At 47.2% G+C, this 15,732-nt stretch overlaps 1 protein-coding gene across 1 annotated transcript; it reads right to left on the minus strand.

The window, feature by feature from the left end:
- Nucleotides 1-8,413: 8,413 nt before the first annotated feature.
- On the minus strand, nucleotides 8,414-11,060 carry LOC127030294 (zinc finger and SCAN domain-containing protein 20-like). The gene is made up of 2 exons (XM_050916545.1): nucleotides 10,282-11,060; nucleotides 8,414-9,046 (listed from the first exon to the last, which is right to left on the minus strand). The coding sequence occupies exons 1-2, from the start codon at nucleotides 10,802-10,804 to the stop codon at nucleotides 8,496-8,498; spliced, it is 1,074 nt and encodes a 357-aa protein (XP_050772502.1). The 5' UTR covers nucleotides 10,805-11,060; the 3' UTR covers nucleotides 8,414-8,495.
- Nucleotides 11,061-15,732: the final 4,672 nt, after the last annotated feature.

Below are 15,732 nucleotides of genomic sequence, written 5' to 3' on the forward strand. Positions count from 1 at the left end.
ACCAGCTTTCAAACCTCTGGCAAACAGAGCATTTCAGTGCTAACGTCAGCCAAATGGTTCTGCGCACTCTGATCTGATATTTGCAGTATGCTGCTCTGCCAGATGACATTTTAGGCCTTGGATGGTTTCACTCTGTTTGCTAGATTTAGTTTCAAGTTTATATGTAAACAACTACTACATGAGATGCCAACAAACTTTGACTCAATCTTTCATCATAAAATAATTCTGTACTCCTACACAAATCCTACAAATGCTTCTGACTCGGTAACAAAGTATTATTAAAGACCTGGCTTTTATGTGGCGTGCTTAGGATCAAGCTATGGTCAGCAGAGAACTTTTCTGGGGGTGTTTTGGTATACAAATAATAAAGCAAGGACCTTAGACAATATTTTGGTAGATTAATGTCATGCTAACTGGTGCCTTTCACAGTGGATGTAATAAATTAGCACCCTTACAGTTGTGTATGGTGCCTCTGTTGTGGTTTTTGTGGGGAGGACATATGCCAGTTTCCATTCTTCCCATTTGAATCCCTCAGATTAATTCCTCTAAGTGAACAAACAGAGCCAGGAAGTTGTGCTTGTAAATGTGATTGGTACAAAGTATAATTATGACTAAGGTGTAATTGATCTAAAAATGAAACTTTGGCTTAAAACAATAGGAGATTTCATACAGGGAATAACTTGCAAATAGATCATACTGAAAGCTGAAATCAATTTACTGCTAATATGTTTCATAATTCTTGTTGCATAATTAGCAGGGCCGGCTCCAGCTTTTCTGCCGCCCCAAACGGGGGGGGATGGAAAAGCAGCAGCACTTCGGTGGCAGCTCAATCGTGCTGCTTCTTCTGCAGCAGTTCGGCAGTGGATCCTCCCTCTCTTCCTCTTCGGCAGCAGCTCAAAGAGGAAGAGAGGGAATGAGGGACCTGCTGCCGAATTCCCAGATGTGCTGCCCCAATACCGGATGGTGTGCTGACCCTTGCTGGTGCCTGGAGCCGGCTCTGATCTTTAGAAAGGAAGGATGACGTAGCATTAGACTGGAACTCTGAGATCTGGATTAATTTCCTAGCTCTACCACTGACTTGGACAAGTTTCTTAGTTTCTCTGTCTCAGCTTCCCATATTAAGAATCAAAACCAGTATAATATTTTCTCTCACACTCTTTGTATCTCATGTCTTCTTGTATTGTAAGCTCTTCTGGACAGGAACTTTCTATTACCAGGTATTTGTACAATACCAAGCACAATGATCTCAGTTCGGGCCTGTAGGTGACAATGTACTACAAATAAGTAATCTTCTGGTATGGAAATTGTATGGCGGGCCATGAATGCTCACGAAATTGGAGGTTGGGGTAAAGGAGTGGGTGAGGGCTCTGGCTAGGGGTGCAGGATCTGTGGTGGGGCCAGAAATGAGGAGTTCAGGTTGCGGGGGTGGGCTGGGGCAGGGGGTTGAAGTACAAGAGGGTGAGGGCTCTGGCTGGGGGTGCAGGCTCTGGGACTGGGCTGGGGATGAGGGGTTTGGGGTGCAGGATGGTGCTCCAGGCTGGGACCGAGGGGTTCGGAGGACAGGAAAGGGATCAGGGCTGGAGCAGAGGGTTGGAGCGTGGGAGGAGGTCAGGGGTGCAGGCTCTGGGTGGTGTTTACTTCAAGCAGCTCCTGGAAACAGCAGCATGGCTCCTCTCTGGCTCCTACGCAGAGACATGGCCAGGGCCAAGCAGCTCTGCGTGCTGCCCCATCCCCACAGTTCCCAGAAGCAACGGCATGTCCCCACTCCAGCTCCGATGCAGAAGTGCAGTGCCAGCCAGTCAGCTCTGCGCACTGCCCCATCCGCAGGTGCTGCCCCTACAGCTCCCATTGGCTATGGTTCCCAGTCAATGGGAGCTGCAGGGGCAGCGCTTGGGGTGGGGGCAGAGTGCAGAGCCCCCGACTGCCCCTACTCATAGGAGCTGGAGGGGGAACATGCCACTGATTCCAGGAGCCACACGGAGCCATGGCATATGCGGAGTGGGGCAAGCCCCCAGTGCTGCTCTCTGGCTGGCGTGCCGGAGCGGGGCAAGCCCCAGACCCCGCTCCCTAGTGAGAGCTTGAGGGCTGTATTAAAATGTCTGACAGGCCAGACGTGGCTCGTGGGCCGTAGTTTGTCCACCCCTTGTGTAGACACTACCTATGCCAATGGGTGGGATTCTCCCATCAGCACAGGCAATCCACCTCCCCAAGAGCTGGGTCAACAGAAGAGTTTTTTCCATCCATATAGCACTGTCTACAGGGGGACTTAGGTTGCTTTAACTATGCTGTGCAGGGATATGGATTCTCCCACATCCCTAAGTGAGATAGTAGTGTCGACACAATTTTATAGTGTAGACCATGCCTAAGCATGGAGGATTCCTTCCTCCCTGACACACAACCAGGAACAGGATTTGCCCCTTGGTGTTTTAGTTTTACATCCCTCATACCATTTAGAACTGAAAGTTTGTGTCAAAAAATTGTGACCAGCTCTATTATCAACCCAAGAAATCCAACACCCCTTGAATTTCATTACCACAAAGAGAAATTGGAATTAAAACCCAGGAAATGCTTAAAGGTGACATGCCCGGGGGGTGAGGGAGAAATGGGTTGCCCTTCTTTTGGGATGTAGGAAGACCATTTGAATTACTTTAAATAGACATTTGTGTTGAGGGAAGAGGTTATTCTGTTTTGTTTGCGGGTTGCTAAAAACATCTTAGAAATAATCAGGAATATAAAATCTTGGGTTTTTTTCTCTTCATTTTGTTGGAGGTCTTCTTTGAGAACCCAGAAAAGTGGATTGGAACTCTCAACCCTAGTTAAGGGGGTTGGGTTCTGAACCTTTCAATTTGTGTGCCTTAGCGCTTGCCTACACTTAAAATACTACAGGGCTATAGCTGTGGGGCTGTAGCGCCTGAGTGTAGGCACTACAGTGGGTTCTCCCATTGCTGAAATACGTCCACCTCCCCAGGAGGCAGTAGCTAGGTTGATGGAAGAATTCTTCTGTCAACCTAGCACTGTCTACACTGGGGGTTAGGTTGACTTAACTATGCCTCTCAGGGATGTGAATTTTTACATCCCTGAGACACATAACTAGGCTGATGTAACTTTTCAGTGTAGACCAGCCATTTAAACAGAGGCATTTTCTTCAATCTGTTCTTAAGATATTTCTTTGTGGTTTTGTTAAAACATTCTGAATAAAAGTCATTTTACTTTCACTAAAGTTTCATTTATTATCTGATTTCATAAACTATTAGTTCTCCAGTCATCCAGTTCTTTCAAACATGGTAGACAAGACTTGAATTTCCAACATAAAGAACAATAAGCAAGGTGGGGAGGGGATTTTTTTTAAAGCCATCTTCAATCACAAACAAGCAGAAAATAGCACAAACATTCCCCCGCCCCTTTGCAGGGCACTTTTAAGCAAACAACAATAATCAAAGGTTATCACAATGCAAAACCACAATCTTTGCCTACCTCTATCATAACTGTTAGGGATCTAAATATTATACTGAAGAACAACTGAAATTGTAGAACTAGGCAGCTTCCAGCCAAGGAAGCCAAATGGATAACATTGTCCAGCTATTTAAGTCTTACAATAATCATGTCTCATTTATACAGCACCTTTCTTTCCGAAGTATTCCAAAGTCCTTTACAAAGTATATAGATAGCAGAATCACATCATCTGCCATTGAAATGCAGCAAACTCTGGGTTGAAAGTAAACTTGACAGAAATTTAAACCCTTTAGGTTATAAAGTAAACAAGAATAGCATATCAAATTGAAACTGTGGAGGAGACTTAGGCAGAATGTAATTATCCAAATTGGAATTTGGCAAGACAGATTAACAGCCCAACTCTGCCAATAAATAAATGCCATAGTATAATTATTAATTATGGGTGGTGAGGATCTCCGTTTTATGTCTGAGCCTGAAGACTGAAATCCTCCATTGACACTGAGTTGGAATAGGGGTTCAGTAATGATTCAGAGACAGTGCCACCTACTGAATCACCAAAAAGACTTCCTGCAGCACCCAACATTCTCCATGATGGAATGTCATTCAGTCCTGTTCAACTTGTGAGATCGGATAAAGTCACAACTTGAAGTGGTTTGTCTAGAAGCTAGAGAATGGGGCTTCATGCAAATGGCAACATCCATCACCTATACTAATGAATGAGAAATATGCATTTTGCCATACACACAAAAACTGACAGCACTAATATTTTAATTCCACTTACATGAAACTAATTAAGAACAGATGTTTTCTCTGTGGGTTTGAAGTTGTCTTCATTTTGGAAAAGGATATATTAAAGTCTCTATACCTCAGACAGCTTAGAAGAGCAGGATGATGCATCCCTTTGCACACAATATTGATACAGGGCCTTCAAAAAGCAGGAGAAGTTAAACTCTCAAATAATTTCCAGTAGATTATTTTACGATTAAAATAAGTTTATAGAGTAAGTTTCAAATTCAGAGTTTCTTGTTTTTTGGTTTTTTTTTTAAATATGTAACTTTAGCATCCTCGTGGCCAAGATGGAGTCAGCTCTGCAGGCAGCTCTGGCCAAGAGAAGGCATGCGCAGGAATACAGCAAGAGAAATCCCTTCCATCCCAGGGGCAGCTATTCCAAACCCCCCAGAGTGAACACACACACCCACAGGAAAAGTACAATGGATATAACAAAGGGAGATATTTATTTACAGAGGGATGAGAGAAAAAAAACAACAAGGGGAAATATAGGGGGAGCAGTAAAACAGGGTTGCATCCAAGCCAAGGCCCCACGGGCCCAGTGGTAGCACAGTCTGGAAGGGAAGACACTGAGCAATGTGTCTGCACATGGAGTTCAGGAGTCCTGAGCAAAGTTCCAGTCCAGTGGTGAGTCTTGGGGGCTCCCGGTTGTCTTCGGCACCCGTGAACTTTCCCCAACAAACCCCTCTGGTGCCCTCTTCTGCCGCTCTCTGCAAAGCCACACAGAGCGACCACCTCCCCTCTTAACTAGCTAGCAGCCTACCCCCTTGTTCCCAGTGCAGAGTCACAAGCCCCAGTACTCACAGTCCCATGCAGCTCTGGGCAGCCGTGATACTGGGTCCAGCTCCAGCCTGTCCTTCTCGGGTAATTCCTCCCTGGCACCATGCTCCTCCTGGCTCCTGTCCTGGGCTGTCCCTGATCGGTCGCCCTGCCCTTCCCAAGCTTCAGGCAGGTTTTCTCTGCTTCCTTTGAAAGGAGCTGAAGGCTGCTGCCTCTCTCTCCCTCTCTCAGCTCCAGAGCACCCCCAGGAGTTTCCCTCCTTTTTTCTCACTCTCCCCCTCCCCGCTAGGAAAAAGATTTAAAGGGGCCATGCTCTCTAAACCCCAAAGGGGTTACAAATAATCTTTCACTGAAAAATGTCAGATACAGTTTATACTGAGTCATACATCTATACCAGTATTTTGGCTCTCTGCTTTGTCTTTCCCCAAAATACAACCCCTATGACACTTTGGTCACAAAACGATGACTGCAATTTTATCCCTCTTAACCAGGTGAAGCAGGGTGGGCCCAGGTTCCCTTGTCCACAGCCACTGACTCTCTCCACCGGGCAACACAGCCACTGAATCCAGCCATTAGACAAGACATCAACTGGCTCTCACTATTGAGCAACATAGCTCCTGAATCCTACTCCTAGGTAAAGCGGCCATTGATTCTCGTCACTGGGTGACACAGTTGCTGAATCCCACTACTAGGCAAAGCGGCCACTGACACCACTGGGTTGCACAGTCCAGAGTACCACCACTAGGCAGTTCTGCCAGCCTTGGACTCAAAACTCCCTTTGACAAGTAGATATATATCATTGTATGGGAACTACATACCCATTGTGTTCATGCCACTATTGGGGTTAAGACAATGGGCATGTTTTTATATCCACTACCCCTTCAGATTGCTTCAAAAAACATAAAGTGGCGGTAAAACCTGGCTTAACCAGATACATGGAAAATCCCCTGGCACAGAAGGAATCCCTGTGTGGCACAGAGCTAGCATAACAGACTTGTGTCACCCTTCTTGAAGCCCTATAATACAAAGCGTCACATGAGAAATGAGGCATGGCTGAGTACCTCTGCATTCTGGCTATTCCCAGACACCAAAACTGTCTCTTGAAACCAGGGACCTACTTATGGGCTATATACCCCTACTTGTCATTTGCTATCCCACACTAGAACTCATACAGGGTATTAAACTATTACAAGCTATATTTGAAGGGGATCACATCTTGAAATAAATCTTTCTTGCACCTTCCCCCCTTGTGGGCTTCAAACAACCCCCTAATTTCATCAGAAACAATTTCCCCACAGACAAGGACACACCAACTCAAAACAGCACCAGACCCTGCCAGAACAACAAAGGCAAAACCTGCAGACATATCTCCATTGCTATGGTGATAAATACCACCCACAACACACCTTTCAAGATTTATGGGGCCTACACAGGCCTATCATAACATGTGGAGCATACTGTGCATTAAGTGCCCCAGTAACAACTATGTGGGTGAAACCAGACAAGCACCACACTCTTGAATGACCTCGTGCAAAAAAAGTGATAAAAGAAAAACAAAGAACACCGTATTATCCATGGCGAACACCTTTTCACAAAAGCGATCACTCCACATTTGATCCTTTGATATTCATCCTCAGTGGAAACCTACACAACATCATCTTCAGAAGGGCAAGCCTAGGAATTTAAATTCATAACGCTGCTAGACACTAAAATCCATGGACTTAAAACAGGGGCCATGTCTACACTTACAGTTTTGCAGCGCTGGTAGTTACAGCTGTGTTAGTACAGCTGTATAGGGCCAGTGCTGCAGAGTGGCCACACTTACAGCAACCAGCGCTGCAGTGTGGCCACATTTACAGCACTTGCAGCGCTGTTGGGAGTGGTGCATTGTGGGCAGCTATCCCACAGAGCAGCTCGTCCCATTTCGGCGCTGTGGCTTGTGGGAAGGGGAAGGAAGTGAGAGTGTCTTTCCGCTTCCTGTTCCAACGCCCCGTGGTGCTTTGCTACACATTCCGAGCAGTTTGGCGGCATTGTGATTCTACAGCGCTTTTTCTGCGATTTTTGTTATAAATGGAGCCTGAGCAGCTGACGACCTTATTGATGAATGTTGCCAGCACATCGCGCTTGGCAGTGGAGCTATTCCTTCAGCTGCAAAGTGAGAGTGCCAGTGACAGTGAGGAGTCAGACGATGATATTGAATCGCCTCACTGTGAAGACAGTAAATTGCTTGTGGCAGTAACAGACGTGCTCAGCTCCGTGGACCGGCGCGTTTGGGCTCGGGAAACCAGCACTCAGTGGTGGGATCACATCGTCCTGCAATCCTGGGATGACAAGCAGTGGCTGCAGAACTTTCGGATGAGAAAAGCCACTTTCATGGCACTGTGTGCTGAGCTCGCCCCTACCCTGCGGCGCAGGGACACGAGATTGAGAGCTGCCCTGCCAGTGGAGAAGCGGGTGGCTATTGCAATCTGGAAACTGGCAACTCCAGACTGCTTCAGATCGGTGGCGAACCAGTTTGGAGTGGGAAAGTCTACTGTTGGAATGGTGCTGATGCAAGTTTGCACAGCCATTAATCGCACCCTGCTAAGAAGAACTGTGACTCTTGGGAACGTGCAGGACATTGTGGATGGCTTTGCAGAAATGGGGTTCCCTAACTGTGGAGGGGCAATAGATGGGACGCATATTCCTATTCTGTCACCACCCCACCTGGCATCAGAGTACGTTAATCGCAAGGGGTATTTCTCCGTGGTTCTGCAAGCGCTTGTGGATCACCGTGGGCGTTTCACTGACATTTACTCAGGATGGCCTGGAAAGGTGCACAATGCACGCATCTTTAGGAACAGTTCCCTGTTCAGGAGGCTGAGGGCCGGGACTTTTTTCCCAGACCGCAAGATCACAGTAGGGGACGTTGAAATGCCCACTGTGATCCTTGGAGACCCCGCTTACCCCTTAATGCCCTGGCTCATGAAACCATATACAGGGAAGCTTGACAGGAGCAAGAACCGGTTCAACTACAGGCTGAGCCGGTGCAGAATGACTGTGGAGTGTGCTTTTGGCCGTTTGAAAGCACGCTGGTGCTGTCTTTATGGGAAGCTAGATTTGGTGGAAAGCAGCATCACCGCTGTTATATCCGCGTGCTGTACCCTCCATAATATTTGTGAAGGGAAGGGTGAAAGATTCAGTGAGGAATGGACTTCCGAGGTTCGACGCCTAGAGGATGAGTTTGCTCAGCCAGAGAGCAGGGCTAATAGGGAGGCCCAGGAAAGGGCTTCAAGGATTAGGGATGCTTTAAGGGAGCAATTTGATGCTGAGAGCCAACAGTAATGTTTGATGCATTTGATGTGCTTTGCTTTACCTTGGTGTATAATATTTACCACTTCCAGCAATAATATAACGTAGTGAAAAAGAAAAAAAACCTTTATTCAACATACAGTACATAACAGGCAAGGGGGTTGGGGTGGTGGACTGTACATTCACAGGTTTGAATATGTCCTATTTTGATCACTATTCAATGTCTGCTGCACTTCAGGATTACTATGCTGCAGAATAATGGGGGTGGAGTGAACAGGGTAAGAATTATAGTTATCAGGGCTGGTAGGTGATCGTACAGGTGTTGGGGGCAGCTGGGGATAATAAGGAACTGGCTGCTGGAGAAAGTTGTTTTGTGGAAATACTGGGGGAAAAGGAAGAGGGCTTTGGGAGGGCTGTGGGTTACCACGGTACATATTTGTCTGCATGGCTACAAAAGACTCGAAAGACTCAGTTTGGCGAGCCAGGAGGCTTATCATCTGCTTTGTGGTTTTTTTGGCTGTCAATTCCTTTCTCCTGCTTTCTGTTTGCCTCCATTCATGTACACTCTCTCTCCATTCATACGTCTTCTCTCTCCATTCCTGTGTCTTCCTACTTTCTCTGTTGTAGTGGCTCATAACAGATTTGATCAATTCCTCTTTTGATTTTCTAGGATTCCGTCTCAAGTTCTGCAACCTACGTGAGGCCGGTGATCCGGCTGCAGTAGTCAAGGTCACTAGAAAAAAGAGAGATAGAACCATGTAGTACATAGAGGCTACATTGTTTATTATCACATGTTGAAGGACTTTTTAGACTTTTGCTAGCATCCTTCTCACATACCTCACATAACACAGAGAGGGCAGGCAAGCTAAGTCATGGCGAGCAATGGGGTGAGTCGTTTTGCCCCGATTTCCCCTTGGGAGTGGGAATTGACCAATGGGTCACTGGGGTTTATCAGCAATGGGTACAGGAGGTAGCTGGTGTCCTGAAGAGGGGACAGTAGTGAACAGGAAGGTGGTGAGCTGCTTGGGGGGGGGTGTTCTTTGGTCCGTGTTCACGCCGTCCTGCTGGTGAGGGGAGGGGAAGCACCGCGGTGCTGGATGCCTGCTTGAAGGGGGGGTGGGGAACACAGGAGCACACCACGGTGCTGGATGCCTGCTTGGAGGGGGGGTGGGGAACACAGGAGCACACCGCGGTGCTGGATGCCTGCTTGGAGGGGGGGGTTGGGGAACACAGGAGCACATCGCGGTGCTGGATGCCTGCTTGGAGGGGGTGTGCCTTACACCGGAGCGCACCGCGGTGCTGGATGCCTGCTTGGAGGGGGGGTGGGGAACACAGGAGCACTCCGCGGTGCTGGATGCCTGCTTGGAGGGGGGGTGCCTTATACCGGAGCGCACCGCGGTGCTGGATGCCTGCTTGGAGGGGGGGTGGGGAACACAGGAGCACACGTGGTGCTGGATGCCTGCTTGGAGGAGGGGTGGGGAACACAGGAGCGCACCGCGTGGCTGCCTACGTTCTGGGAGGAGGGGGGTTAACAACAGAGTGCCATGGGCTGGGGAAATGCGAACCTGGCGCCCTGCACTCAATTATCCCTAAACTCTCAACAGGGTTTCCTACTACCAGACATATCACTGCTGCGTGTTACCTGGGAAGAGAGGGAGGGTCTTCTACAGGAATGTGGATGCCACCCTGGCCCCTATGCAGCTTGCCTGTGTGCAGCCATGGTCCCCCCACCCCTCGCTGCATAGTGGATCGGACGAGTTAGCCTGACCGGGACAGGGACCACGGTGGCTCTCCCTATAAACTTGAGAAAGCAAATTGCAAACGCTCTTGCAGCAACTTTTCAAGAGATTACCGAGGCAGATTACAGAGACGTGATAGAGCAAATCAATGGGCTATTCCACATTTAGGCATGCATGCAGGCAGCCATAACCAAAACCCTCCTCTCCCAAAACATAAAAATCTACTTACCCCGAGCACGATCCTCAGCTTCTTCCTCACCATCAAGTTCCAGCTGCTGCGACTGGCTAGCCTCCTCCTGGCTTGAGAAGAGCTCCTGGCTGCATGTGTACTGGGACTCCGGGGTGTCTCCCTCCACCCCAGTAGCCTCACTGTCGCCGTCCTCTACAACCTCCCCCACTTCTCCCTGCTCTGAACTCTCCATCGTGCTCCTAGGATTGGCAGTGGGGTCACACCCAAGTATGGCATCCAGCTCCTGGTAAAAATGGCAGGTCGTGGGGGCAGCTCCTGAGCGGCGATTTCCCTCATGAGCTTTGCAGTAAGCATTCCTCAGCTCTTTAATTTTGACCCTGCACTGCAACGCGTCCCGTTCATGGCCCCTTCTCATCAAGGACTGCGATATCTGCCCATAGGTATCATAATTTCTCCTTCTGGAGCGCAGCTGTGCTTGCACAACCTCCTCTCCCCAAACACTTATGAGGTCCTGCAGCTCTGCATTGGTCCATGCTGGGGCTCGTTTGGTGCGTGGAGGCATGGTCGCTGAGTGATTGATTGCTTAATTGCACTCCACACCTGGCTGAGCAAACAGGAAGGGGATTTTTAAAATTCCCGGGGCATTTAAAGGAGGGGTCAGGTGAGCCCAGGGCAGTGGAGTTTGCATGATTACCAGAGAGGCTTCTAAGGTATGCTGGGATACCTGCTTATGCCACGGAGGTCAATAAAAACGCTGGTGGGTGTCTACACTTGCTGACCAGCGCTGGATCACCAGCGCTGGATCCTCTACACCCGAGGCTCAATCGGGTGTACAGCCAGCGCTGCAAACAGGGAGTTGCAGCGCTGGCTGTGCTGTGCAAGTGTGTACACATCCTAAGTTGCAGCGCTGTAACCCCCTCACCAGCGCTGCAACTCTATAGTGTAGACAAGGCCAGGGACACTGGTTTCCTATAATCTGTAATACATACCTGCCTGCTAACCCTTAATGGCCCTTTTCAAAGCCGTTTTGCATAACAATCCAATCCTTATCGCCCACTCCATCTCAAGTGACCTCCTACAATGTTGCCTCTTTTGCTTAACTATCTGTCTCAACTTGTATTTAGCTCAGACATTCTGATTTCTTTCCCCAGACCTGAAGAACTCTATAAATCAATAGCTTGTATCTTCCACCAACGGAAGTTGGCCCAATAAACAATATTACCTTAGCTACCTTCCGTCTCTCTCTCTCTCTCAATCTCAAATTATATATATATATATAGTTAATACTGATTGTGTCTCACTTATTCAACAAGACAAAACATAAAGTAGAAACAATTCCATTTCTAGAAGTATTTAGTTAATTAAAAGCTTGCAGAATAAAAAAAAAATGCTCATACTAAAAGCATCGGAACCTGTACACCATGACAAATTTATCTGGCTCATTACAGTTGCCGTCTTTCTGCATATATAATGTAGAATAATTAGAACTATATTTTCACATGCAACCTCTAAATTAGGGCCTGCAGTTTTACCTACACAATTCCATGCGTTTGCAAATGAAGACTGGGGAGATGAGATATTATTATTTGCGTGCAAGATTTTGTATGAAAAGATTATGTGCAGATTTTGAAGCGTGGTTGAGACCACTTCAAAAAGTTTAAGACACGTGGGGAGTAGGAACCATAAATGTCAGCTTTGTGGATCTGAGCTGTTTCCTAATCTCTCGCCATCCCAGTAAATCCTTTATGAGTTGGGGCAGATATTTTATAAAATCAGATAACCCTCCCTTATAAAATATACCAATCACAATAGACTACTGTACTCCTAACTTTCTCTATACTGTACTCCTAACTTTCTCTATATTATTATACACAATAATAACTTTATGGTATAATGCCTTAAACACTGTGGATCATTAAATCATAAGAGACCACATACAGCTTATGTACGGTATGAAAGGCATTTTATGGTGAAGCAACTAAGGGTAAAATTGTTGAGGGCGGTTCAGAGGTGCATGGCTTCCTGGGGAGAAATTGCGCCTCAGAGACAATCTCTGAGCAACCCTATGTGCAGAGGGACATCATACTTTAGGATGTACATTACCTTTTCTGCCAAAGCTTTGCAAGTCTACGGGAAACAATGTGATTCCTTGGCCAGCACAGTTTCTACCATCTCCTACTGTACAGATGCCAGACACAAAGAGCACCCTCCGTTGAGTCCAACAGAAAGGGGACGTGGTATTACCCAAAATGGCCAAATCTCCCTTCCGTGCTGGAGAGGAAACATCCATGTTCCATGCATCTTTGCATTGATCTTTACTGTAGAGATTGTGGGGGGAGATCCCCACACCTGAGTCATTCTATTTAGGTGACAAATCTGAGGAACTGTCCAGACTGAGGTGTCATTAGGGGAGGTTTTGGAACACAATGATAAATTAAACAGTAATACATCACCAAGGCCAGTTCTGAAGGAACTCAAACGTGAAATTGTAGAACTACTAACTGTTGTATGTAACCCATCACTTGAATCAGGCTCTATACTAGACGACTGCAGGGTAACTAATCTAATGCTGACTTTTAACAAGGGCTCCAGAGGCAATCCTGTCAATTACAGGCCAGTAAACCTGTCATAAACAGATAGTTAAGGGTTAATGTCTCTTTTACCTGTAAAGGGTTAAGAAGCTCAGTAAACCTGGCTGACACCTGACAAGAGGACCAATAGAGGGACAAGATACTTTCAAATCTTGGTGGAGGGAAGTCTTTGTTTGTGCTTTTTGTTTGCTCGTTGTTCGCTCTTGGGACTAAGAGGGAACCAGACGTACATCCAGGCTCTCCAAATCTTTCTGAATCAGTCTCTCATGTTTCAAACTTGTAAGTAATTAGCCAGGCAAGATGTGTTAGTCTTATGTTTGTTTTCTCAACTTGTAAATGTTTCTTTTTGCTGGAAGGATTTTTACCTCTCTTTGATCTCTTTGTACCTAAGGCTAAGGAGGTCCCTCTGGTCTATAGGAATCTGATTACCCTGTGAAGTATTTTCCATCCTGATTTTACAGAGATACTTTTTACCTTTTCTTTCTTCAATTAAAAGCTTTCTTTTTAAGAACCTGATTGATTTTTCCTTGTTTTAAGATCCAAGGGGATTGGATCTGGACTCACTGGGAATTGGTGGGGGAAAGGAGTGGGGATGGTTAATTTCTCTTTGTTTTAAAATCCAAGGGGTTTGGATCTGTGTTCACCAGGGAATTGGTGAAGTCCTCAAGGCAATCCAGGGAGGGGAAGGTTTTGGGGGGACAGAAAGTGCCCCAGACACTGAAATTCTGGGTGGTGGCAGTGTTACCAGATCTAAGCTAATAATTAAGCTTAGAAGTGTCCATGCAGGTCCTCACATTTGTACCCATAAGTTCAGAGTGGGGAAAGAAACTTTGACATGGTAAGCTGCGGTTTGGAATTTTTTAGGAACCAAAAGCCAGTAGGATTTTTTTTTCTCTCCTTTCTAGCTGCTTGGAAAGCAGCCTGAGGGCAGAGGTGTTAAGTTTTTAACAAGGGTCTTTGTTAAGAGGAGGCTGCAAGCTGTGAGCAAGCAGCCAGCAAAAGGGAATTTACAAGCTGAATTTTTTTCTTTCTTTCTACCTCTCGGGTATAGCTAGTTAGAAAATCTCTGTTAACGAAGCAGCCCTGAGATGAGTGCATCCCAATCAGTGAGCTGCAGAGGGGGTGGCCAGTACCACAAGAAAGCAGGAAAATGAGTACCAAGGAAGCAGTTAAACAGGAACTGGCTAGGCTGGACGCAGAAGAGAAAGCCAAAGAGGCTGACCACAGGAGAGCTATGGAGATAAAACAAAAAGAGATGGAGACGAGAGAAAAAGAGAGAGAGATGAGAGAAAGAGAAGAGAGAGCCAAAGAGGCTGATCAGAGGAGAGCTATGGAGATGAAACAAAAGGAGATGGAGATCCAGAGGGAGGCCCACCAGCAGGCCCTGGAATTAGCAAAGGCTAAGCCGGATGTACCAGCCAACCCTAACAACCCTTCTCCAGGTACTGTTTCCCATCCCAGAAAATTCCCCACCTACAAGGCAGGTGATGATACTGAGGCCTTCTTAGAAAATTCTGAAAGGGTCTGCCTTGGGTACAACATCTCTGCAGACCAGTACATGGTAGAGCTGAGGCCAGAGCTCAGTGGACCCTTAGCAGAGGTGGCAGCTGAAATGCCTAAGGAACACATGAATGATTATGATCTTTTTCAAACCAAGGCCAGAATCAGAATGGGGCTAACACCTGAGCATGCCTGTCGGCGGTTCAGAGCCCTAAGGTGGAAACCAGATGTGCCATTTACCCAACATGCCTATCACATTGGAAAGAATTGGGATGCCTGGATATTAGGAGCAAATGCTAAATCTCTGGACGAGCTGTTCTTCCTAATGTAAATGGAGCAGTTCTTAGAGGGTGTTCCTGAGGAAATAGAAAGGTACATCCTAGATGGGAAGCCCAAAACTGTAACCGAGGCGGGGGAGATTGGAGCCAGATGGGTGGAAGTGGCAGAAGAGAAAAAAACTACTAGCAAGGGGAGCGAATATCAGAGAGGGCAAACTGAAAATAAACCCTATCACTGGGGACAACCCAAGACCCCACCTACAACCCAAGGAAAGCCCCAGACTCCCTATTCTCCCACCTCACCAGTCTCCAGCAACCCACCTCAGCCAAGTGACCAGTCAGCTGGGGGATGTTTTAAATGTAATGAACTGGGACATATAAAGGCCAACTGCCCCAAGAACCCCAACCGAGTACAGTTCATTACACCACCATCACAACACAGATCCGCAGGCCCAGATGCCTCTCAAATACCCTTGGAGCGAAGGGAAACCTTGAGAGTGGGTGGAAAGAAGGTTATCGCGTGGAGAGACATGGGAGCACAAGTGTCAGCTATCCACCAATCCTTAGTGGACCCCAAATTCATCAACCCAGAGGCCCAAGTGAAAATTCACCCATTCATGTCAAAATCTTTAAACTTGCCTACAGCTGAATTGCCTATCCAGTACAAGGGCTGATCAGGAATGTGGACTTTTGCAGTCTATGACAATTATCCCATCCCCATGCTACTGGGGGAAGACTTGGCCAACCAGGTCAAGCTGGCCAAGAGGGTGGGGATGGTCACACGCAGCCAAGCCAGGCAAGCTTCCACACCCATCCCTGTTCCTGAGTCGTCCACAAGGGCCCCATATGTGTTACCAGAGACCCAGACAGAGGTGGTGGAACCAGATCCCCTACCAACGACTGCAACAGCCATAGTGCATCCAGTCTCAGAACCGTTGTCAGCACTCACGCCAGCGCTTGCAAACCCATCTACAACTCCAATGCCAGAGGGCACAAGCGGGCCTGAACTGGTAGAAGCAGCAGACAACCCTACCCAAGAGGCTCAGCCAGAGCCTGAAATATCACATAGTGCACCAGTGGAAAGCAGTTCACAATCAACAAAAACAACCCCATCACCTACC

The sequence above is a fragment of the Gopherus flavomarginatus genome, chromosome 1 (genome assembly GCF_025201925.1).
Source record: "Gopherus flavomarginatus isolate rGopFla2 chromosome 1, rGopFla2.mat.asm, whole genome shotgun sequence".
In the NCBI taxonomy this organism is placed as follows: domain Eukaryota; kingdom Metazoa; phylum Chordata; order Testudines; family Testudinidae; genus Gopherus; species Gopherus flavomarginatus.

Bases quoted from the DNA above. Each gene is read 5' to 3' on its own strand.
- LOC127030294 (XM_050916545.1), bottom strand. From the start codon at position 10,804: ATGCCTCCACGCACCAAACGAGCCCCAGCATGGACCAATGCAGAGCTG. The intron at 9,047-10,281 runs GTAAGTAGATTT...TCTTTTTTCTAG, and splicing joins AGCTGAGGATCGTGCTCGGG to TGACCTTGACTACTGCAGCC.